The 24,850-nt window shown below is 45.7% G+C and overlaps 2 protein-coding genes across 2 annotated transcripts; both read left to right on the top strand.

The window, feature by feature from the left end:
* The first annotated feature begins 1,272 nt into the window (after window positions 1-1,272).
* On the top strand, window positions 1,273-19,119 carry LOC311122699 (scinderin-like). Its single transcript, XM_084158093.1, has 16 exons — window positions 1,273-1,562; window positions 8,376-8,530; window positions 9,519-9,680; window positions 10,314-10,463; window positions 10,698-10,790; window positions 12,420-12,552; window positions 12,673-12,761; window positions 12,947-13,162; window positions 13,499-13,620; window positions 13,884-13,974; window positions 15,257-15,427; window positions 15,678-15,855; window positions 16,178-16,299; window positions 16,377-16,454; window positions 16,537-16,597; window positions 18,527-19,119. Exons 1-16 carry the CDS (start codon window positions 1,370-1,372, stop codon window positions 18,694-18,696), a joined length of 2,184 nt encoding a protein of 727 aa, XP_084014219.1. The 5' UTR covers window positions 1,273-1,369; the 3' UTR covers window positions 18,697-19,119.
* A 1,200-nt stretch (window positions 19,120-20,319) lies between these two features.
* On the top strand, window positions 20,320-23,975 carry LOC311116989 (ADP-ribosylation factor-like protein 4A). Its single transcript, XM_084157473.1, has 2 exons — window positions 20,320-20,432; window positions 21,269-23,975. The coding sequence occupies exon 2, from the start codon at window positions 21,391-21,393 to the stop codon at window positions 22,000-22,002; it is 612 nt and encodes a 203-aa protein (XP_084013599.1). The 5' UTR covers window positions 20,320-20,432; window positions 21,269-21,390; the 3' UTR covers window positions 22,003-23,975.
* Window positions 23,976-24,850: the final 875 nt, after the last annotated feature.

Raw genomic sequence — 24,850 nt, 5'->3', positions numbered from 1 at the left:
ATGTGTTGGAATTGAGCAGGTATGGCTGGTAAATCTACAAGTTTTCAATACCATCGCAAAGACCTTGAACTAGGACTCTCCCCTAAGCCATAACCTTTAGAGACCAGTCTAATACGGAACAAGAAATAGAGAACTTGAAAGGGAACAATTATGTAATGTCTGGTTTATATTTAGGTTCCTGGTCAGATAATGCCAAGAGTGTGCAAAGCTGTCATCGAGGCAAAGGGTGGTTACTTTGAAGAATCTCAAATATAACATATATTTCGATTTGTTTAACACTTTTTTGGTTACTACATGATTCCATATGTGTTATTTCATAGTTTTGATATCTTCACTATTATTCTACAATGTAGAAAATATAAAAAATAAAGAAAAACCCTGGAATGAGTAGGTGTGTCCAAACTTTTGACTGGTACTGTATATACCAGGCGGTGTCAGAGGAAGGCCTTAAAAATTGTAAAAGACTCCAGTCACCCAAGTCATAGACTGTTCTCTCTGCTACCGCACGGCAAGTGGTACCAGTGCGCCAAGTCTAGGTCCAAAAGGCTCCTTAACAGCTTCTACCCCCAAGCTATAAGACTGCTGAACAATCAATCAAATGGCCACCCGGACTATTTACATTAACACTGCTGCTACTCACAGTTTATTATCTGTGCATAGTCACTTTACCTCTACCTACATGTACAAATTACCTCGACTAACCTGTACCCCCGCACATTGACTCGGTACCGGTACCCCCTGTATATAGCCTCGTTATTGTTATGACATTTTATTGTGTTACTTTTTATTTTATTTTGAACTTTAGTTTATTTAGTAAATATTTTCTTAACTCTATTTCTTGAACTGCATTGTTGGTTAAGGGCTTGTAAGTAAGCATTTCACGGTAAGGTCTGTTGTATTCGGCGCATGTGACAAATAAAATTTGATTCGATTTGCTGAGCTCTGTTAAAACTACAAGATAAATATCTTTATTGACCTGATCTGAGTGCAATTTATTTGAAGCCTAATATTATGATGTAATAAAGTTATTATAGCAACAACTTTACTGTGAGCGCTTTTCCAAGGGCATCTTGGAAATATTGAGCATGGATAGAGACAGTAATATGTATGTGTAGTGAAAACATGTGTGTGTGTATGTGTGCACGCACATTGTGTGTGTACTTTGGCAGCCTCTAAGACACACCCACCCCCTCTCAGCCTCAACCTCAGCCTTAGAGCCCTGCACACTGCTGCTATTGACTCACTTCTCCCCTGGACCAGAGAGAACAGAGCAGCAGTCTGTGCCTCGAACTCACCCCACACTCCTCTCACCACACCAGATATCCACATCCAGACATCCCCCTTCTGCCACCAGACAACCAGAGGAACCATGGTGCTCTACCACAGGGAGTTTGACAAGGCAGGCAGGGCAGCCGGTCTCCAGATATGGAGGATAGAGAAGATGGAGCTGGTCCCTGTGCCTGAGAACCTGCACGGGAACTTCTATGTTGGGGACGCGTATGTGGTCCTCCACACCATCAAACTGCGGGATAGCTGCTTCTACGACCTGCACTACTGGCTGGGTGAGTTTGAGTGAGTGAGTGAGTGAGTGAGAGAGAGAGCGTGTGAGCGCGTGTGTGTTTCCTCAGGCTCTTCGCACAGCATGTCACACGATGGATGATTTGTTTACTGACGGAGGGTTATGAATCATTGGAGATTAACGTGAATACATTTGGGGAGTGCTTCATAGACATTTAAGTTTTATAGCTACAGGCTGAAATCCATGGCATAATATTCTCATAACCTTCTCATTAACATTAATAAATACATTGGCAATAGATAAAACAACTTAGCATCAAAGGACATAATATACTAACAGTGTTATAACACATTCACTTGTGTATGACACTTTGCTGTCATACACAAGATACAATTGACCATTTCACGTTGGCCTGCAGCTCCCCTGAACGACCCCATGTCAGACTAGTAGTAGAATGCCTCTGCTCTTTGTGGATGATCGTGTGTGAGCAGGGATGGAAGGTAAGGATTTTGGGCACTGGACAGCCAGGCTAGTAGACTACAATTTTTACTAGCCCGGGTCTAGAAATTCAAAAGGCACTCGCACATTTGAGCTATCTTTGTTGCAGGTGCATGGTAACAATTGAATAACATGAGAGAAAAAATAAGAAACCTGCATGCTGCTCTTGCTAATATAAGTGCTCTTTATTAAGCTTTACGTATCACCTCAAGGCCTTCATCAGAGCCCGGGTCTAAAATCTGTGCCATGCGATATTTGAAATGACAAAATGTCAATAGCCGGGTGGCTAATTGGGCACATTTTTTACTAGCCCGGTCTGAAAAGTACTAGCAATGGGCTAGAGGGCTAGCTTAATTTCCATCCCTGTGTGTGTGGCACTACTGTATGTGACGTTTCACAATGTTTCACAACTGTGTGAGGTCTCGTGGTGCTGTTCTCTCTTACTGCAAGTCAGCCAATCTTGTCATCAGCTGAGCTTTAAACTACTTTTTTGCCTAAGAAGTAAGAAACAAAAGTGACTATCTGGTTAAAGGCTGGGTGAGGTAATTGACTATCATGATGCTTCCTGGACAAGATAAGATAAGGTCATTCTCAGCAGAAGTCATAAACTATATCAGTCATCGTTCCACACTATATCACTCTCTCTCTCTCTCTCTCTCTCTCTCTCTCTCTCTCTCTCTCTCTCTCTCTCTCTCTCTCTCTCTCTCTCTCTCTCTCTCTCTCTCTCTCTCTCTCTCTCACACACACTCTCACACCCTCTCTCACTCTCCCACCCTGTCACGCGTGCTGTAGGTGGGTGCAGTGGTGGAATCAAACGCAGGACACCGAAGTATAGTCCAACAGACTTTAGTAATCTCCAACAAGGAAATAAGACAACTCTTGCCCGAAGGCGAAATGACGCAAGAAGGCGAACAAAATGAAAGCGCACAAAACAGGTGCGTAATACTCCAACGCAGTGGAGGGAAGCTCAACCGAGCGAAATTACAAAATGAAGCCCTACACACGACAGACCAAAATCAATAACACACAACACTAGACAAACACAACGAGAAACTTATAGGACACTAATTACGCTAACCGAGAACAGGTGTGACAACAAACAGACAAAAGCAAACGAACATGAAACATACAACGGTGGCAGCTAGTATTCCGGAGACAACGAACGCCGAAGCCTGCCCGAACAAGGGAGAGAGGCAGCCTCGGCCGAAACCGTGACAGTACCCCCCCCTTGACGCGCGGCTCCAGACGTGCGCCGACTCCGGCCTCGGGGACGACCCGGAGGACGCGGAGCAGGGTGCGTCGGGTGCCCACGATGGAATTCCGTCAGGAGAGACGGGTCCAAAATGTCTCTCCTCGGCACCCAGCACCGCTCCTCCGGACCGTACCCCTCCCACTCCACTAGATACTGGAGACCCCCCATCCGACGTCTCGAATCCAAGATGGACCTCACGGAGTACGCCGGTGCCCCCTCGATGTCCAATGGGGGCGGAGGAGTCTCCCTGATCTCACTTTCTTGGAGTGGGCCAGCTACCACCGGCCTGAGAAGGGACACATGGAACGAGGGGTTAATACTTTTATATTCAACAGGTAGTTGTAATTTGTAACACACCTCGTTCAACCTTCCCAGGACTTTAAATGGCCCTACAAACCGCCGACCCAGTTTCCGACAGGGCAGGCGGAGGGGCAGGTTTCTGGTAGAGAGCCAGACTCGATCACCAGGTGCGTACACCGGTCCCTCACTGCGGTGGAGATCGGCGCTCGCCTTATGACGTCGGAGGGCCCGCTGCAGGTGGACGTGTGCAGCGTTCCATGTCTCCTCCGAGCGCCGCGCCCACTCATCCACCGCAGGAGCCTCGATCTGGCTCTGCTGCCAAGGTGCCAGAACCGGCTGGTACCCTAACACACATTGGAAAGGGGTTAGGTTAGTGGAGGAATGGCGTAGGGAATTCTGGGCCATTTCGGCCCAGGGAACGTACCTTGCCCACTCCTCCGGCCGGTCCTGGCAGTATGTTCTAAGAAACCTACCCACATCCTGGTTCACACGTTCATGCCCATTACTCTCCGGGTGGTAACCCGAGGTGAGGCTCACCGAGACCCCCAACCGCTCCATAAAAGCTCTCCAGACTCTGGAGGTAAATTGGGGACCTCGATCAGACACAATATCCTCGGGTACCCCGTAGTGCCGGAACACATGGGTGAATAGGGCTTCGGCAGTTTGCAGGGCGGTAGGAAGGCCCGGCATGGGGAGCAAACGACAGGCCTTAGAAAACCGGTCCACAACGACCAGTATAGTGGTATTCCCCTGTGAAGGAGGAAGGTCAGTAAGGAAATCCACCGAGAGGTGGGACCATGGTCGTTGTGGAACGGGCAGGGGTAATAACTTACCCCTAGGCAGATGTCTAGGCGCCTTACACTGGGCGCACACCGAGCAGGAGGAAACATAAACCCTCACATCCCTTGCCAACGTGGGCCACCAGTACTTGGCACTAAGACAGTGCACTGTCCGGCCGATACCCGGGTGTCCAGAGGAGGGTGACGTGTGAGCCCAATAGATCAATCGATCCCGAACCTCGAGCGGAACATACTTCCGACCCTCCGGGCATTGTGGTGGACTAGGGTCGGTGCGTAACGCCCGCTCGAGCTCAGCATCGACCTCCCACACTACCGGTGCCACCAGACACGACTCCGGCAGTATGGGAGTGGGCTCCACGGACCTCTCCTCCGTGTCATACCGCCGAGACAGCGCATCTGCCTTACCGTTCTGTGACCCAGGGATGTACGTGATCTTAAATGTAAACCGGGTCAAAAACATGTTCCATCTAGCCTGCCGAGGGTTTAGCCTCCTCGCTGCCCGGATGTACTCCAGGTTACGGTGGTCCGTCAAAATGAGGAAAGGGTGTTGAGCCCCCTCAAGCCAGTGCCTCCACACCTTTAGGGCCTGTACCACGGCTAACAGCTCCCTGTCCCCTACGTCATAGTTTCGCTCCGCCGGACTGAGCTTCTTGGAATAGAAGGCACAGGGGCGGAGTTTAGGTGGCGCGCCTGACCGTTGTGAAAGCACGGCTCCAATACCGGCCTCAGACGCGTCCACCTCTACCTGAAATGGTAAAGAGGGAACCGGATGCGCCAGCACTGGAGCCGAGGTAAACAGGTCCTTCAGCCTCCCAAACGCCCTGTCCGCCTCGGCAGACCACTGCAGACGCACCGGGCCCCCCTTCAAGAGAGACGTGATGGGAGCTGCCACCTGTCCAAAACCCCGGATAAACCTCCGGTAGTAATTCGCAAACCCCAAAAACTGCTGCACCTCCTTCACAGTGGTTGGTGTTTGCCAATTACGCACGGCTGACACCCGGTCTACCTCCATCTTCACCCCTGACGCAGACAACTGATACCCCAAAAAGGAGACCGACTCCTGGAAAAACAGACACTTCTCTGCCTTAACATACAGGTCGTGCTCCACCAGCCTCCGCAACACTCTGCGCACCAGGGCCACATGCTCGACACGGGTAGGCGAGTACACGAGAATGTCATCTATGTACACCACGACCCCCTGCCCCTGCATGTCCCTGAAGATCTCATCCACGAATGATTGGAAAACTGACGGAGCGTTCATCAACCCGTATGGCATGACAAGATACTCGTAATGGCCCGAGGTGGTACTAAAGGCTGTCTTCCATTCATCGCCCTCCCTGATGCGCACCAAGTTGTACGCGCTCCTGAGATCTAATTTAGTGAAGAAACGCGCCCCATGCAAGGACTCAGTCATGGTCGCAATCAGCGGGAGTGGATAACTGTACTTCACCGTGATCTGATTGAGACCACGGTAATCGATGCACGGGCGCAAACCACCATCCTTCTTCTTCACAAAAAAGAAACTCGAGGACGCAGGGGAAGTGGAAGGCCGTATGTCTCAGAGATTCGTCTATGTAAGTCTCCATAGCTTTCTTCTCCTCCTGAGACAGAGGATACACATGGCTCCGTGGGAGCGCAGCTCCTGCCTGGAGGTCTATCACACAATCTCCCTGCCTATGGGGCGGCAACTGCGTCGCCCTCGACTTACTAAACGCAATAGCCAAATCCCCATACTCAGGAGGAACGTGCAATGCGGGCACCTGGTTTGGACTCTCCACCGAGGTAGCCCCTACGGAAACGCCTAAACATCTACCCACACACTGGGCAGACCACTCCATCAGAGCCCTCTCCTGCCACGAAATAGATGGGTTATGGGTACTCAACCAGGGCATGCCCAGCACCACCGGATACGCAGGAGAGTCAATCAGAAATAGCTGAATCATCTCCTGATGACCCCCCTGCGCACACATCCTAAGTGGCGCAGTGACCTCCCTGATCAAGCCCGCACCCAACGGACGGCTATCTAGGGCATGAACGGGGAAAGGGACATCAACAGGAAGAAGGGGAATCCCTAAAGCTAAACAAAACTTCTTATCAATAAAATTCCCAGCCGCGCCTGAATCTACCAGCGCCTTATGCTGGGAATGAGGTGCTACCTGTGGAAAACTCACAGGCATACAGAAATGTGCAACAGAGAGCTCTGGGTGAGTGGGGCGCCTACTCACCTGGAAGGAATCCCCAGTGCGGGACCTGTCGTCCTCTCCCCTAGGAGGCCATCCCCAGCACCTAGCCGCGGTGTGTCCTCCCCGACCACAGTTGGTGCAGGGGATGGACCCCCTAGTAAGCCGACTCCTCCTCTCTCTAGCGCCAGCGCCCCCGAGCTCCATGGGGCACGGCTCGGAGGCGCTGGAGGGTGAAATGGACGGACCCCCCTCGGGACGTCCGCGGGTAGCTAGCAGGTTATCCAGCCTGATGGACATGTCGACCAACTGGTCGAACGTGAGGCTGGTGTCCCTACAGGCCAGCTCCCGACGGACGTCCTCTCGTAGACTACATCTGTAGTGATCGACGAGAGCCCGATCATTCCACCCTGCATCTGCCGCTAGAGTACGGAATTCGAGGGCGAACTCCTGGGCACTCCTCCTCCCCTGCCGGAGGAAGACCAGACGCTCCCCCGCCGCTTTCCCCTCCGGGGGATGGTCAAACACCGCCCTGAAGCGGCGGGAGAACTCGTCGTATGTTATGGTGTCCGCGTCGATCCTCCTCCACTCCGCGTTGGCCCATTCCAACGCCTTCCCGGACAGGCAGGAGATCAGGGCGGACACGCTCTCATGTCCCGAGGGCGCCGGGTGCACGGTGGCCAGGTACAGCTCCACCTGGAGAAGGAAACCCTGGCACCCGGCCGCGGTCCCATCGTAAGCCCTCGGGAGCGCGAGTCGGACTCCTCGGGGTTCCGGTGCGGGAATGGGCTGACTGGCCGATGGTGCTGGCAGGGAGGGTGGCGGTGGCGGCGTCCCCCAGCCTCGGATGGTGGTGATCACCTCCTGCAGTGCGGTCCCCATCTGCAGGATCTGGTCACCTTGTTCCCGGACCCTGTCCTCCAGCGTCGCCTGGGCTGCTGCGGCTCCTGCTGATTCCATTCTTAGGTGTGTTATTCTGTCACGCGTGCTGTAGGTGGGTGCAGTGGTGGAATCAAACGCAGGACACCGAAGTATAGTCCAACAGACTTTAGTAATCTCCAACAAGGAAATAAGACAACTCTTGCCCGAAGGCGAAATGACGCACGAAGGCGAACAAAATGAAAGCGCACAAAACAGGTGCGTAATACTCCAACGCAGTGGAGGGAAGCTCAACCGAGCGAAATTACAAAATGAAGCCCTACACACGACAGACCAAAATCAATAACACACAACACTAGACAAACACAACGAGAAACTTATAGGACACTAATTACGCTAACCGAGAACAGGTGTGACAACAAACAGACAAAAGCAAACGAACATGAAACATACAACGGTGGCAGCTAGTATTCCGGAGACAACGAACGCCGAAGCCTGCCCGAACAAGGGAGAGAGGCAGCCTCGGCCGAAACCGTGACACACCCTCTCTCTCCCACCCTCTCTCTCGCTCTCTCTCTCTCTCTCTCACCAGCTCCTAGTGTTAAACCTCTGTAGTGTTGTGCAGCGGCTGCAGAATCCATAAATAGAAATGGTAGATTCTGTTTTAGAGCAAAAATATGAAGACCACAACACCAGTGTGATTATTGTTGCCAAGCCATCTGTCTGCAAGGGTGACAAAAAAGATGTGAACAAACAGTCACACGCCACACAATGTGAAAATAAAGCATACTATGAACATCACAGTGATGACATCAACCAGGCAGTTTGGCTCATAAGAATGAGCATTGTGCTAAAGTTCCTTTGTCTAAACTTGAATACTCTCTCATTTCATACTAACATTTATCATATTGTATTTAAGTACTGTACCACTCATGTACTCTCCTCAGGTAAGGAGTGCAGCCAGGACGAGAGCACGGCGGCGGCCATCTTTACTGTTCAGCTGGATGATTTCCTAGGAGGGAAGCCTGTCCAGTACAGAGAACTGCAGGGGTTCGAGTCCACCGCCTTCACACGATACTTCAAGGGAGGCATCACATACAAAGTACAGTATTGTCTTACTGATGCATTTTATTTACGTTTATTTCACTAATATTAGATTTGTTCCTGTATCTGTCTTACTGCTATTTACTACTAGAAGATATGGTGTTATATTGAACCAAAAAGCACCCTTATTTTTAGCAGTGAACATTCATTCTATTTGCCACATTTCAGACCCTGGGCATCATATGCTGGAGGTCTGCTATTAAATAAACACTTGTTGTAACGTTTTGTTTGGCCCTGACCATGGGATGGAAAAGGAACCTGGTGTGGAGGGAAAAAGAGGTGCAGACCAAGAGGAAAAACAGTTATGTGTTCCTCACGCTGTTTGTTTTCTTGGTTCTGAACCTTTCTTGATTTTCCGTAATATTGCCAATTCACTAGAAGGAAGTACTTGAAATTCTACCCTTGTTCAACCTCACAGGGTACTCATAAGCCCTGACATTGCCTTTTATATGTTGTTTCAGGGATGTTTGTGTTGGGTACTATGTAACTGTGTACCTTATTTTGTATGTGATGTATGCTATGTACACCCCATCATTTTACGCTGTAAATTATTTATGCATAGTCACTTTAACTCTACCCACATGTACATATTACCTCAACTACCTCAACTACCTCAACTAGCCAGTGCCCCCGCACATTGACTCTACACCGGTACCCCCCTGTATATAGCCTCCCTACTGTTATTTTATTTTACTTCTGCTCTTTTTTTCTCAACACTTTTTTGTTGTTGTTGTTTTATTTTACTTTTTTATTTAAAAATAAATGCATTGTTGGTTAAGGGCTGTAAGTAAGCATTTCACGGTAATGTCTACCTACACCTGTTGTATTCGGCTCATGTGGCAAATAAAATGTTATTTTATTTTATTTTATCTTGTAATGCTTTTAAACTGAGCAAGACAAATTCCCTCTTGAGGGCAATGAAGTATTCAATTCTATCCTAATCTACTCTATTTTATTATATTATATTATATCCTGTTCTATTCTAGGCCGGAGGCGTGGCCTCTGGGTTCCATCATGTGGTCACCAACGACCTGTCAGCTCTGAGACTATTCCATATCAAAGGTCGTCGCGTCGTCAGGGCAACCGAGGTCACCCTCAACTGGTCCAGCTTCAACAGAGGGGACTGCTTCATCGTGGACCTTGGTGCAGTAAGTTTTGATTGATTGATAGATAGATAAATAGATTGATTGATTGATTGATTGATTGATCTACTGATTGACTAATTGACTCAGCGATGGATCAATGGATCGGTAGATTGTACTCTAGCCTCCCTCTATGTGAGAGTGTACCATATAGATATAGAACATGTATCAATGATATAGTGTCTATGGTGGTAACACTGCCTCTGCCACTTGTCTGGCACAGATGGTAGTGCACTCAGTGACCCTGTAACAACAGTTAATTTATTTGACTGTCACCTTCCTGAGAAACCAGACTCATTGTCCAGACAAACTTCAAATTCTGTTGAAAGACAAATATTACCTGTTCGGCTTGAGTTCTACGGTATGTTGACTTAAGGTGGGTTTATGTATCAGATAATTTGATATACTGTACAAGGTATCCTAATGTTCACCAAGCTGTACTGTTCACTCTTATTTTAATATTGCCCGAAATCAGGATGTATTGCCACACAACAGTGACCCACTGAGTTGGAACCCGGGTAATCTGCTTGCCACAAGATTGTGTTAGCCCTCGAAGCTAAACGCCTGCATGCACCTGGAACTTGATAAAGTGAGCAAAACCCTATTTTCAACTGAACCGTACCTGTTACCTGTCTCTAGGTTATCTACCAGTGGTGCGGTTCAGAGTGCAACAAGTTTGAGCGCCTGAAGGCAGCGCAGGTGGCTGCCAGTATCCGTGACAACGAGAGGAATGGCAGAGCAAAGCTGGTTGTCGTGGAAGAGGGGAGTGAGCCATCTGAGTTAACTGAGGTGACAGATGCTAATTTAATATTTATTTTTACAACCACAATATTTAACTTTCATTCCCTAGTCTATCGTTTGCACTCTTGAATGGACATTAATCGCAAAACACTGCAGGCACCTAACTGTATGACAGTTAAATAATCCACTTATGTGCGCTATCATTTCGCAATCTCCATTAACACAAGTCAATATTATCTTTGTCTTTTTTGTCTTTGTGTTTTTACCTGTCAACCTTAACAGGTACTTGGAAACAAGCCAGATCTACCAGAAGGTGATGACAATGACGATATGGTGGCAGATATCTCCAACAGGAAAATGGCCAAACTCTACATGGTATGGTACACAGTCTACAGTCGTGGTCAAAAGTTTTGAGAATGACACAAGTATTGGTCTTCACAAAGTTCACTTCAGTGTTATGAGATATTTTTGTCAGATGTTACTATGGTATACTGAAGTATAATTACAAGCATTCCATAAGTGTCAAAGGCTTTTATTGACAATTACATTTAGTTTATGCAAAGAGTCAATATTTGCAGTGTTGACCCTTCTTTTTCAAGACCTCTGCAATCCGCCCTGGCATGCTGTCAATTAACTTCTGGGCCACATCCTGACTGATGGAAGCCCATTCTTGCATAATCAATGCTTGGAGTTTGTCCGAATTTGTGGGTTTTTGTTTGTCCACCCGCCTCTTGAGGATCGACCACAAGTTCACAATGGGATTAAGGTCTGGGGAGTTTCCTGGCCATGGACCCAAAATGTTGATGTTTTGTTCCCTGAGCCACTTAGTTATCACTTTTGCCTTATGGCAAGGTGCTCCATCATGCTGGAAAAGGCATTGGTTGTCACCAAACTGTTCTTGGATGGTTGGGAGAAGTTGCTCTCGGAGGATGTGTTGGTACCATTCTTTATTCATGGCTGTGTTCTTAGGCAAAATTGTGAGTGAGCCCACTCCCTTGGCTGAGAATCAACCCCACACATGAATGGTCTCAGGATGCTTTACTGTTGGCATGACACAGGACTGATGGTAGCGCTCACCTTGTCTTCTCCGGACAAGGTGTTTTCCGGATGCCCCAAACAATCGGAAAGGGAATTCATCATAGAAAATGACTTTACCCAGTCCTCAGCAGTCCAATCCCTGTACCTTTTGCAGAATATCAGTCTGTTCCTGGAGAGAAGTGGCTTCTTTGGTGCCCTACTTGACACCAGGCCATCCTCCAAAATTCTTCGCCTCACTGTGCGTGCAGATGCACTCACACCTGCCTGCTGCCATTCCTGAGCAAGCTCTGCACTGGTGGTGCCCAGATCCCGCAGCTGAATCAACTTTAGGAGACGGTCCTGGCGTTTGCTGGACTTTCTTGGGTGCCCTGACGCCTTCTTCACAACAATTGAACCTCTCTCCTTGAAGTTCTTGATGATCCGATAAATGGTTGATTTAGGTGCAATCTTACTAGCAGCAATATCCTTGCCTGTGAAGCCCTTTTTGTGCAAAGCAATGATGACGGCACGCGTTTCCTTGCAGGTAACTATGGTTAACAGAGGAAGAACAATGATTTCAAGCACCACCCTCCTTTTAAAGCTTCCAGTCTGTTATTCTAACTCAATCAGCATGACAGAGTGATCTCCAGCCTTGTCCTCGTCAACACTCTCACCTGTGTTAACGAGAGAATCACTGACATGATGGCAGCTGGTCCTTTTGTGGCAGGGCTGAAATGCAGTGGAAATGTTTTTTGGGGATTAAGTTCATTTTCATGGCAAAGTGGGACTTTGCAATTAATTGCAATTCATCTGATCACTCTTCATGACATTCTGGAGTATATGCAAATTACCATCATCAAAACTGAGGCAGCAGACTTTGTGAAAATTAGTATTTGTGTCATTCTCAAAACGTTTGACCACGACTGTATACACACTCTAACACACACACACACACACACAAATTCATCTCGTTGTTGTTCCTTCCAGGTATCTGATGCTTCCGGAGCGATGCAGGTGACCCTGGTCTCAGAGGAGAATCCGTTCTCTCAGAGCCATCTGCTGTCTGACGAGTGCTTCATCTTGGACCACGGGAAAAGCAAGATGATCTTCGTCTGGAAAGGTACATATTTAAACTGATACACATGCTTATCTTGACAATCTAAATTCATCCCCTCATCCTTGTGTCCCATCTTCTTTGTACCTATTCTTCTTCATGAATCATCCATCATCACCCATAAAGGCCGTAACGCCAACCCCAGCGAGAGGAAGACTGCCATGAAGACTGCTGAGGGCTTCATCAAGCAGATGGGCTACCCACCTAACACACAGGTTCATGCTCATTATCATCCATATAGCATCAGTCATAATTGCTTTGGTTGGATCATTTGATTGGATCAACCCGTGACTCAAATATCAGTCTGTCAGTTCATGACCTGCTAAACTGATCAGGACTGAAGGAGAGTTGATCCCCAAACCTGACATTCATAGAAACCACTCCTCTTCTCTATCTCCAGATCCAGGTACTCCCAGAGGGTGGGGAGACTCCCATCTTCCAGCATTTCTTCCAGGGGTGGAAGGATAAAAACCAGAGCGAGGGGTTGGGGAAGGTCTTTGTGACCGAGAGGATCGCAAAGATACGTCAGGTGGAGTTCGATGCCTCCAAACTCCATGAGTCCCAGAGCATGGCAGCCCATTATAACATGGTGGACGACGGCACAGGGGACACTCAGGTACATGACCAAGTGTTACCGCCACAAGACTAGTATGAAAATGTATGCACTCACTAACTGTAAGTCGCTCTGGATAAGAGCGTCTGCTAAATGACAAAAAAAAATAAAAAATAAAGACCACTGAGCTAAGGTCTAAGCAATAGATCAGGGAGCTAACACAGGCCTTTAGGTATCAGGCAAGATTCCTCATTACGTGAGCATTACAAGCAGTGAATAAGCAAATATGCTAATGTCAAAATGAGTCAAGTGTTTTATTCTACTGACAATTCCAATCACATGGATTGTAAACACATTATATAGTCTAATAGCCAGCCAGATGCATGTTTTATGTTCCAGATCTTCAGAGTGGAGAGCAGTGGTCGAGTCCCAGTCGACCCAAATACGTATGGCCAGTTCTATGGAGGAGACTGTTACATCATCCTCTATACTTATAAGAGAGGACAGATCATCTACACCTGGTGAGTCTGGTAGACCTGTACTCATATATCCAATTGGTCCTCTGTAGCTCAATTGGTAGAGCATGGCGCTTGTAACGCCAGGGTAGTGGGTTCGATCCCCGGGACCACCCATACGTAAAAATGTATGCACACATGACTGTAAGTCGCTTTGGATAAAAGCGTCTGCTAAATGGCATATTATATTATAATTAGATTGATTGGTTGGTTGGTTGGTTGGATGGATTGATGAATTGATTGATTGATCCCTATACTTCCTGTGGCAGGCAGGGAGCTAGCAGCACTCTAGATGAGCTCACAGCTTCTGCCTTCCTAACTGTGGAGCTGGATCGCTCCCTGGGAGGGAATGCAGTTCAGGTAAGATTAATCCAAATTAAGATGAGGATCTCTTATTGTCAGATGTCTACAAATGTCCAATGGATCTACTTTTATCCCAACCCCTCCGAAAGACACACACTGATGTTGAAGTGGTTGGAGCAGAGGGCCAGCCCTAGTGTAAATGTGTAAAAACTGTTTACATTTTGTCAATCCTTTTTTTATATCACGGTTGTAAAGTGTGATACTAGAGGAGGTTATTCTCTCCAGCCTACTGTGTATTAAATCCCCTAATTTGACTGTCTTATCAGGGTTTACTTTCCATGCCTATGGGGCATGACGGAATATTTTCTCTAGGTGTGAAGGAGGTATCTCATAATCTGATTCAATGTTTTATGATCAACTGTTAGCACAGGGTGCCGCTTGTACAGAGACACTGGGATATTCTCAATTGATTTTACTAACTCCTCTGTCCTCTCCTCACCTCTTTTTTTTTAAAGGTCAAAGGTAAACGAGGAGAGGAAAAGTGGAAACAAATGTGCTTGTATGAAATGAGAAACTCCTTCTCCACTCCTGCATCATCAGGCAAATCGAGATTTTGGGACAATAAGGTTCTATGTGCAAAAAGATGATTCTGAGATAATTAAAGTTCTGAACCCTCAATGGTTTGAATGGTGTCAGCAATGTTATCTTGTATTCTTTTGAGCTTAACAACATGATTTGGGGTATTTAGAGTACTATATAGGTAAAGAACGTTGAACAGAACAAGGCTATGTCAATAACTAAATTTAGACAAAAATGCAGATAGAATCTTATAGTCCCAAACTCTCTGAATGCGTTTACAGGGGTGGAATACCAAAATAAATGTGTAAAGTGATCAAAACAAATGTAGCTAGTTATAGATAAAACGATAAGTAGAGTATAGTTTTTAAATGTGTGCATGCTTTTCTCCTTCGAGAAAACAACAGCTGACTCAGAGGGTGTGACGGATATTAAAACACTTCTGCGCTACCTGGCGCGAGGACACTCTTGTGCATCCTCTGCCGAAGTAGGTAATCGAGGGGAGCAGACTCCTTTGTTCATCTACTAACGAATTGACACTTTCTTCGACCACTCGACAACTTAACGGTTTCTGGGTCACGGAGGAGAGAGAACGGTCTTTTGCCCAAATCAGAATCTCCCACTGTGTATGACGTGTTATACCGCCCCCTAGTGGTTGTCTACAGTATAGGGTCTCGAACTGGCCCTCAAGCTATTGCTTTGCTATCCATGTGCTCCTGTACCAAATGTGATATGCGTTAAGACTTTATTTTTGGTTTCCTAGGTGAGAGTGTCCCAAGGAAAAGAGCCTGCCCATCTCCTGAGTCTGTTCAAAGCCAAGCCCCTCATCGTATATAAGAGTGGTACCTCACGCATCGGAGGCCAAGCACCTGCGGCCCCCACACGCCTGTTCCAGGTCCGACGTAACCTGGGCACCATCACACGCATCGCTGAGGTTAGGATGTTCTCTCACACAGATACACACCAATGGTTGTTTGATTGGCAGTGATGGAAGGTAAACACACATGAACGCAGTTTACACACTATTTTGTGAATAGGGTTATGCACCGGTTATGCTAAATTAGAGTTTATTTGCACTGGCATTTACGATGCTCATTTTGTCATTTCCTATCATCTAGACTGGAGGTCAGTGTTTCCTCACCACTAGATCCCAGTTGCATTGTCTGTTGTGTGTGTTGTCGCAGGTGGATGCGGAGGCTGGCAGCCTGAACTCTAACGATGCATACCTGCTGAAGCTGCCCACGGGGCAGAGCTACCTGTGGGTGGGTAAGGGCGCCAGCGTGGACGAGGAGCGGGGGGCCCAGTACCTGAGTCAGGTGCTGGAGTGTCAGTCACAACGCGTCGTAGAGGGACAGGAACCAGGTGAGAATATCATACAGATTCCTTGGCCTGGGCCCATATTCATAAAGCTTCTCAGAGGAGGAGTGCTAATGTATTATCAGTTTTCCTTTTAGCTCATAATGAATAAGAATATATGGACAGGGTCCTGATATTAGATCAGAACTTCTGCTCTGAGAAACTTTATGAGATGTGATGTAGTACTCAGGAATGTCACCAGGGGGCAGACTGAGACAAGGAAAGTGTCGAGGCAGATTGACAAGTTTTAGGTTTTTAGTCCTAAAAATGTATATCACAAGTTCAAGCTGCAAAGAAACTCAAGCAGGTTTGTTTGGTTTGGTTGTAGCGAACCTCTGGGCAGCATTAGGGGGAAAGAAGGACTACCAGACATCAGAGAGACTGGCGAGTAAGAGCCTCACTCAACAACCTCGCCTGTTCGCCTGCTCCAACAAGACTGGCAGGTTCATAGTGAGTACCACACACATGCACGCACGCACACTCACACAAACACACTCAGATAGATAGATGACAAATACTGTTTGCAGATTGAGGAGGTTCCAGGAGAGTTCAGTCAGGAGGACCTGGCAGAGGATGACGTGATGCTGTTGGATGTCTGGGATCAGGTATGGAGCTTGTTACACATCCCCAAATTACAATTTTCAGCCCATTTCTAACTCTATGGAGGGTGAAATTTTTTTCTAATAGGTGTTTATCTGGATTGGCAAAGATGCCAATGAAGTTGAGAGAACTGAATCTGTAAAATCAGGTGAGTTTTGGTCTTTGCCTTGTGTGTGTAAATAGGGTAGTTTCTTTTTCGTAGAGTACATTTAATATAGAGTTTAATATAATACATACACAGTGCCAATCAAAGGTTTGGACACAACTACTCATTCCAGGGTTTTTCTTTATTTTTACTATGTTCTACATTGTAGAATAATAGTGAAGACATCAAAACTATGAAAAAACATATCAAAATACACTACCGTTCAAAAGTTTGGGGTCACTTAGAAATGTCCTTGTTTTCGAAAGAAAAGCAATTTTTTTGTCCATTAAAATAACATCAAATTGGTCAGAAATACAGTGGAGACATTGTTCATGTTATAAATGGCTATTGTAGCTGGAAACGGCTGATTTTTAATGGAATATCTACACAGGCGTACAGAGGCCCATTATCAGCAACCATCAGTCCTGTGTTCCAATGGCACGTTGTGTTCGCTAATCCAAGTTTATCATTTAAAAAGGCGAATTGATAATTAGAAAACCCTTTTGCAATTATGTTAGCACAGCTGAAAACTTTTGTGCTGATTAAAGAACCAAATATACTGGCCTTATTGAGACTAGTTGAGCATCTGCAGCATCAGCAATTGTGGGTTCGATTACAGGCTCAAAATGGCCAGAAACAAACAACTTTCTTCTGAAACTCGTCAGTCTATTCTTGTTCTGAGAAATTAAGGCTATACCATGTGAGAAATTACCAAGAAACTGAAGATCTTGTACAACGCTGTGTACTACTCCCTTCACAGAACAGCACAAACTGGCTCTAACCAGAATAGAAAGTGGAGTGGGAGGCCCTGGTGCACAACTGAGCAAGAGGACAAATACATTAGTGTCTAGTTTGAGAAACAGACGCCTCACAGGTCCTCAACTGGCAGCTTCATTAAATAGTACCCAAAAAACACCAGTCTCAACGTCAACAGTGAAGAGGCGACTCCGGGATGTTGACATTCTAGGCAGAGTTGCCCATCTTAATCTTTTATTTTTATTGGCCAGTCTGAGATATGGCTTTTTCATTGCAACTCTGAAGAAGAGTAGGTGAATGGATGATCTCAGCATTTGTGGTTCCCACCATGAAGCATGGAGGAGGAGGTGTGATGGTGTGGGGGTGCTTTGCTGGTGACACTGTCTGTGATTTATTTAGAATTCAAGGCACACTTAACCAGCATGGCTACCACAGCATTCTGCAGCGATACGCCATCCCATCTGGTTTGCGCTTAGTGGGACTTTCATTTGTTTTTCAACAGGACAATGACCCAAAGTATACCTCCAGGCTGTGTAAGGGCTATTTGACAAAGAAGGAGAGTGATGGATTGCTGCATCAGATGACCTGGCCTCCACAATCACCCGACATCAACCCAATTGAGATGATTTGGGATGAGTTGGACCGCGGAGTGAAGGACAAGCAGCCAACAAGTGCTCAGCATATGTGGGAACTCCTTTTTATTTATTTATATTTATTTTACCTTTATTTAACTAGGCAAGTCAGTTAAGAACAAATTCTTATTTACAATGACGGCATACACCGGCCAAACCCGGACGACGCTGGGCCAATTGTCCGCCGCCCTCCTTCAAGACTGTTGGAAAAGCATTCCAGGTGACTACCTCATGAAGCTGGTTGAGAGAATGCCATGAGTGTGCAAAGCTGTCATCAAGGCAAAGGGTGGATACTTTGAGGAATCTGTTTAACACTTTTTTGGTTAATACAGGATTCCATATGTGTTATTTCATAGTTTTGATGTCTTCACTAGTATTATACAATGTAGAAAATAGTACAAATAAAGAAAAACCCTTGAATTAGTAGATATGACCAAACTTTTGACTGGTACTGTATTCCTTTAATATATTTGAGGTGTGAACACAATATTTTCTATGGTTTATCCCATTGATTGACAACATCTATGTGTTCCCTTCCTTACAGCCAAGACATACATAGAGACAGATCCAGGGGGTCGGGATAAGAGGACCTCCATAGTGATGGTGAAGCAGGGTCATGAGCCCCCCACCTTCACAGGGTGGTTCCTGGGGTGGGACACAGCACGCTGGGACTCAGACACCGTGGCTATGACCATGAAGACACTGCAGATTTAGCATCAATGAATCCCAACAGTTATAACACTGTTATAACACAGTTTAGACTGTTATAACGGTTATAACCTTCACTTTGTATTCAGCCGAGGGTTTACAAGTACTATAGTGAAACCCCAGATAATGTGCACAGCTTGGACATCTTTGTTGTTTTTGTTCCAAAGACAAAAGACCAAAATGTATGATATATGAAGTTAATTTGAATGCTGATCTTTACATTTGGACTTGTAAATGTTGGTATTTGCTGTATGCTATCAAAACAAAGAGAGTAGCACACTCCATATGTATAACCTCCCAGTAATTTATTGGGTAAAAAAACATTTGCTGTTTGCTGTATATAAAAAAAGAAAATATGTTTGTAATTTGTGTATTGGCGAGTATGGAAGTTTGAATGCTTTTGTCATTAAAAACTATGAAAGAAAATGCATAACGCCTGCTGAGAGTTCTTTGCATGAACTCACACTGAGAAAGATATTTTAATTTATTTATTTTCAAGTCTAACCTAGCCTCGCAAGCCGCCTGATTTTGCGAGCTTACATGAATGGTTCGCTAGTCAGTCTGGTAATTACCAGGCTAAAAGTCTAACCACAATGGACAATCAAATGAATTGAAGATGGCGCTAATACATTATTAAACAGTTATTAGCTCCAGTGTCTTGTCTTCATCTCAAACCTTGGACTACTCTGTAGCCTGTAAAAAATTACTACAATATTTGAGTACCTGAAAAAGTCATTTTGGTCATTTTACGAATATCAAATTAAGTAAATTGAGTGTGCGATCCCGCTGGGCACAGACATCAATTCAACGTCTATTCCACGTTGGTTCAACTTAATTTCATTGAAATGACGTGGAAACAACGTTGATTCAACCAGTGTGTACACAGTGGGATTGCACTGCAATGTTTTTTCGAATGTCAATTTCCCGCCATCCCAATGTCTGCTTCTGAGGATCCCACCCACTTTCAGATCATACGATTGAAACCATTGAGCGATCAGACCAGATCCGAGAGACCACCCAAGCCACACAGTAAATGTGTTCTTGATAGTCCTCACCTTGTAAATCACCCTGTTCTTTGATCTTGCATTAAAGCTGCATTAAAGCTTTTTCCTCACATAGCACAGACATTCTGATCTAATTATAAAATCATAAAAAAAATCGGCATACATTGGCCCTATCTTTATTTAAACATACACATTTAGGCATGACACATCTTTAATTAAATATCTAGATCTTCATATTCTTGACGTTGGTTGCAATCAATGAAACTTGAAACATTTCTATCCCCAGCCATACAAATGTAGCCTATAGATGAGTTCCAGATAAGATACACACATTTTACACAGAAAACATTGTGTCAAGTACATCTAGAATATATAACACGCCCTTTTCATTGCAACCCGTTACAATGTAATTTCAGTGTTCAATGACACCAAGTGACAGATACAGGTGGCGCGTGGAGGTGTGTCGTGTGGGGACGACGACAGGCACCACTCTCCACCAATCGGACAATGAGAAAACGGAGCGCTCTGGGACTTCAACCAACCAGAGCTCCTGCTAGAAACATTCTGGGTTGAACCCGTGGTGCGGGAATGGATTGGAGAGGGAGTCCATCCACGTTTATCATTCAGTAGTCGTGTGGACGTGATAGTGTGAGCAAGAGAGAGGAGATCATAAAGGATACCCTGTTGCGACGATTTCGCTTTCATGTTTTGGAAAGTCCATAGGCCTACATCACAAAGGTAGGTGTGCATTTTTTTTCCATGCAGATTATGAACAGAGATTACGTTTAGTACAATATGTGGAATAAATTAGATTATACCCAAACCATCGTCGCCAGTTTTTCATGACAGTTTGCATTGAATGTCTGCCTAGACCGCCTGTTATTGAGTGCAAGATGATTGAATAGCAAACTAGCAATAGCCTGCTAATATATAAGAGCATTCATTCATTTTTTTTTTTTTCATAGCACTTGTTGGCATAACCCCTCTGCCCCTCTGTCTGCCTGTCAAACCATTTGTTTTGCCGTTAGTGGTAGAAGACTGATGTTGCAGCGCAACAGTTTCTTGATGGCCAGCCAGTCAATCTTGTGTAGCATATTTAGATTATTCTCTCAATTTACGATTTGGCAGGCAACGAGCAGAATAATGTCATTCCACGCTCTTGTACCAACAGCAATGATCATCAACCCGACGACAGTTCAAATCGGATTTTTGTTGGGAGCACGCCAGGGTCCTTGTCATTCAATATCGATAGCCTACTGCCTCTGAATGGGAATTAACATATGAAATCCACCGAGCGCTGCACTAGCCACTACATGTGCAAATAGGCTCCTTGCACACCCCGCTGGTTTACCTCTCATTCATCTCATGGCCCGAAATATTAAAGATGTAAAAGGCTTAAGAATAAGAAAGAGAGAGAGCATTTTCACTTACAATGAGAAAAGGAAAAAAGAGAGAGACTGTATAGGCCTAGGCTATATTCACTTACAGTTGTAAAGCAACAGACTATTGTTCTTGTTGGTTGTTGAGTGCTTTTTACAGCTGCTTACATTGTATCCTCTCTCTTTTATTTCCAGGTGAATGCTGCAGGACAGCCCCCTGGGAAAGGAATGAGCAAAGAAGCCTTGTGATTATTTGCTGAAGCAGCAGCGGCACGCTTCTCCCCTGTCTGAGTCTCCCTCAAAGTGTGAATAACAAGATGGGGAATGGATTATCAGACCAGATCTTCCCCAGCCTTCCTTCCTTCCAGGCCCTCCATATTGTCATCCTGGGTCTGGACTGCGCCGGGAAGACCACTGTCCTCTACCGCCTTCGTTTCAATGAGTTTGTGAACACGGTCCCCACTAAGGGATTCAACACGGAGAAAATCAAAGTGTCCCTGAGCGCTAGCGGAAAGTCCTGGCGGAAGGCAGCGTTCCACTTCTGGGACGTGGGTGGTCAGGAGAAGCTTCGCCCCCTGTGGCGCTCGTACACGCGGTGCGCCGACGGCATTGTGTTCGTGGTGGATTCCGTCGACACCGAGCGCCTGGAGGAGGCCAAGACGGAGCTCCATAAGATCACGAGGTTAGCAGAGAACCAGGGGGTGCCTGTTCTAGTGGTGGCCAACAAGCAGGACCTGAGGAACTCTCTGCCGCTTCACGAGATGGAGCGCTCTCTGGCGCTAGGGGAACTGGGTAATGGAACGCCCTGGCACCTGCAGCCCACCTGTGCCATCATAGGGGAGGGGCTACAGGAAGGTCTCGAGAAGCTCCACACCATGATCATCAAAAGGAGGAAGATGCAGAAAGCTCAACAGAAGAAGAAGAGATGATCGGATTGGTCACACACACAACCGCCATCATGGCGGAGTTGGTGGAGTTACAGAAGGACTTCATATGAGATATCAATGGTGGTGGATGGTGACCCACCTGTCGGGGTGTTAACCTGTTAACCATGAGCTGGACACGTGGTGTTGACTAGTATGGTATACTACAGTACCCATAATGCTAGGTGTCTCCTTATCAATACATTGACCAGGTGATGTGGAGCTCTCAGTGATGGGTCAGCTGCTTGCCTGCCTGTCTGTCTGTCTGTCTGTTGGCTCAGTTGTATCAGACAAATGGAATGGGACTGAGTTTGTTCAGGGCTGTCTCGGGGTGTTGTCACTATGTCCTCACTGGAACTAATGGAGTAGATATTTTTCACCATGCCATGGACTTTGGATGGTAACAGTCCTGGCTGATACAGTAACATGGGACAGTGGTCACTAATGTATTTTTATAGGAAGTATTTCATCATACCATGAGGCATACAATAGTTCTCAGAGAGACAAAACAATCAAAACATTGTTGAAGTGTCAGAGAAGTCAAATGTACACTTGATTGTATGCTGTCTATACTCTCAAGTGTTACAAAGGTATTTAGCCTATTGTTCAATCAGTTTGAAGCCTGAAAACACAATGAAATTATAGGTTTACCAAAGCTTTTGTTGACAATGAGATTACATGTCGAAAACACAAAGAAGGACTATGTCCCCCCCACATTCTGAAATTGCAGTTTTGTCCATGCGGAAGCCTCCGAGCGGTCGGGTAGGCTGTTTGGAGTGGTTATCTGACCGGATTACATTTTTTTATTTTTTTATAACAATTAATGTCCCCCCCACTTCTAAAACCAAAGTTGCGCCCCTGGATAGAAGTCTAGATAGAAGAGTTCAGAATAAGCTCAATGATGATGATTCACTGAGAAGAGAATACAGAGAGTTTTTAAACTTGAGTGTAATTACGTTAGTGTTTCATCAGTGATAAATGATTAGGATCTACAGCAGTTAGGCTATTTAATGTTACTATCACTTGGGTGAGGTGAGGTCAAGGTGGGGTAAAAACTCAGTTCAGCTCAGCACTATTCGTGTCAGTGTCAGGCAGGGTGGTTGTGTCGTGTGTAATTCTGTTGATTGTCAGGCTCAGTTGGCTCAGCATACTCTGAATATTCCTTCCTGGCTTGGCTAGCTGTCTGATCTGGAGCCTGTACTCCAAAGGTGTCAGGCTTCTGTCAGATCCAGGCCTAGTACCTGCCTAAGACTTTGGGTGCGTTCCAGAGTGTAGATCCAGCCCTACTTCGCTATCTACCAGGCCACGTGTAGCTCAGTTGGTAGAGCATGGCGCTTGTAACGCCATGGTTGTGGGTTCGTTTCCCACGGGGGACCTGTATGAAAATGTATGCACTCATTAACTGTAAGTCGCGCTGGATAAGAGCGTCTGCTAAATGACAAAAAAATTAATATAAAATCTACCTAAGAATTTGGGTGCGTTCCAGATACACCTTTTCTGCTGTCAGATCCAGCCCTACCTAACACTTTAGGTGCGTTCCAGATACACTCATTCTACTTAGGTCCTTGCAGTTTATTGGATCGTTATATCATGTTGATGTGCTTCCTAAGATGTTAAACAGTTCTCCAGATGATGTAAAGATATGATCATCTGACCTCAGACCTGTGCAGAGTTTGTGTACCTGGAACGCACCCATGGACTTCTATATTCCATAGAGACAGTCAAGTAAATGCACTTTATTGGTCCATTTTCTGACCTTGCATCATCAGATTTTTGTATGACGTTTATTATGATACTTAAAGAAGTCAAATAATGATATTGCTTCAAGGGAAGCGTTTTTAAAAAGTTGTTACACTGTTACCACATTGGAATGTCAGTTATGTCCCCCTGTTTACTCTGTCTGTGTGTGAGGGGGGAGGGGTGCTCATATTTATGTGTTTGTTTGTATGAATTTGTTAACCTCGAATAAAGCAACAATTAAATACAATAACATGATATCGCACACAGTGGTTTTTTTCTTTCTCCCTTACAGTGAGGGAAAAAAGTATTTGATCCCCTGCTGATTTTGTACGTTTGCCAACTGAAAAAGAAATGATCAGTCTATAATTTTAATGGTAGGTTTATTTGAACAGTGAGAGACAGAATAACAACAAAAAAATCCAGAAAAACGCATGTCAAAAATGTTATAAATTGATTTGCATTTTAATGAGGGAAATAAGTATTTGACCCCCTCTCAATCAGAAAGATTTCTGGCTCCCAGGTGTCTATTATACAGGTAACGAGCTGAGATTAGGAGCACACTCTAATCTCCTAATCTCAGTTTGTTACTTGTATAAAAGAGACCTGTCCACAGAAGCAATCAATCAATCAGATTCCAAACTCTCCACCATGGCTGTCAGGGACAATATTATAGACCTATACAAGGTTGGAATGGGCTACAAGACCATCGCCAAGCAGCTTGGTGAGAAGGTGACAACAGTTGGTGCGATTATTCGCAAATGGAAGAAACACAAAATAACTGTCAATCTCCCTCGGCCTGGGGCTCCATGCAAGATCTCACCTCGTGGAGTTGCAATTATTATGAGAACGGTGAGGAATCAGCCCAGAACTACACAGGAGGATCTTGTCAATGATCTCAAGGAAGCTGGGACCATAGTCACCAAGAAAACAATTGGTAACACACTACGCCGTGAAGGACTGAAATCCTGCAGCGCCCGCAAGGTCCCCCTGCTCAAGAAAGCACATATACAGGGCCGTCTGAAGTTTGCCAATGAATATCTGAATGATTCAGAGGAGAACTAGGTGAAAGTGTTGTGGTCAGATGAGACCAAAATGGAGCTCTTTGGCATCAACT

The sequence above is a fragment of the Coregonus lavaretus genome, assembly GCF_964263955.1.
Source record: "Coregonus lavaretus genome assembly, chromosome: 3".
NCBI classification, from domain to species: Eukaryota; Metazoa; Chordata; class Actinopteri; order Salmoniformes; family Salmonidae; genus Coregonus; species Coregonus lavaretus.
The sequence above is the reverse complement of the archived record's forward strand: the minus strand, read 5'-3'. Positions and strand labels throughout refer to the sequence as shown.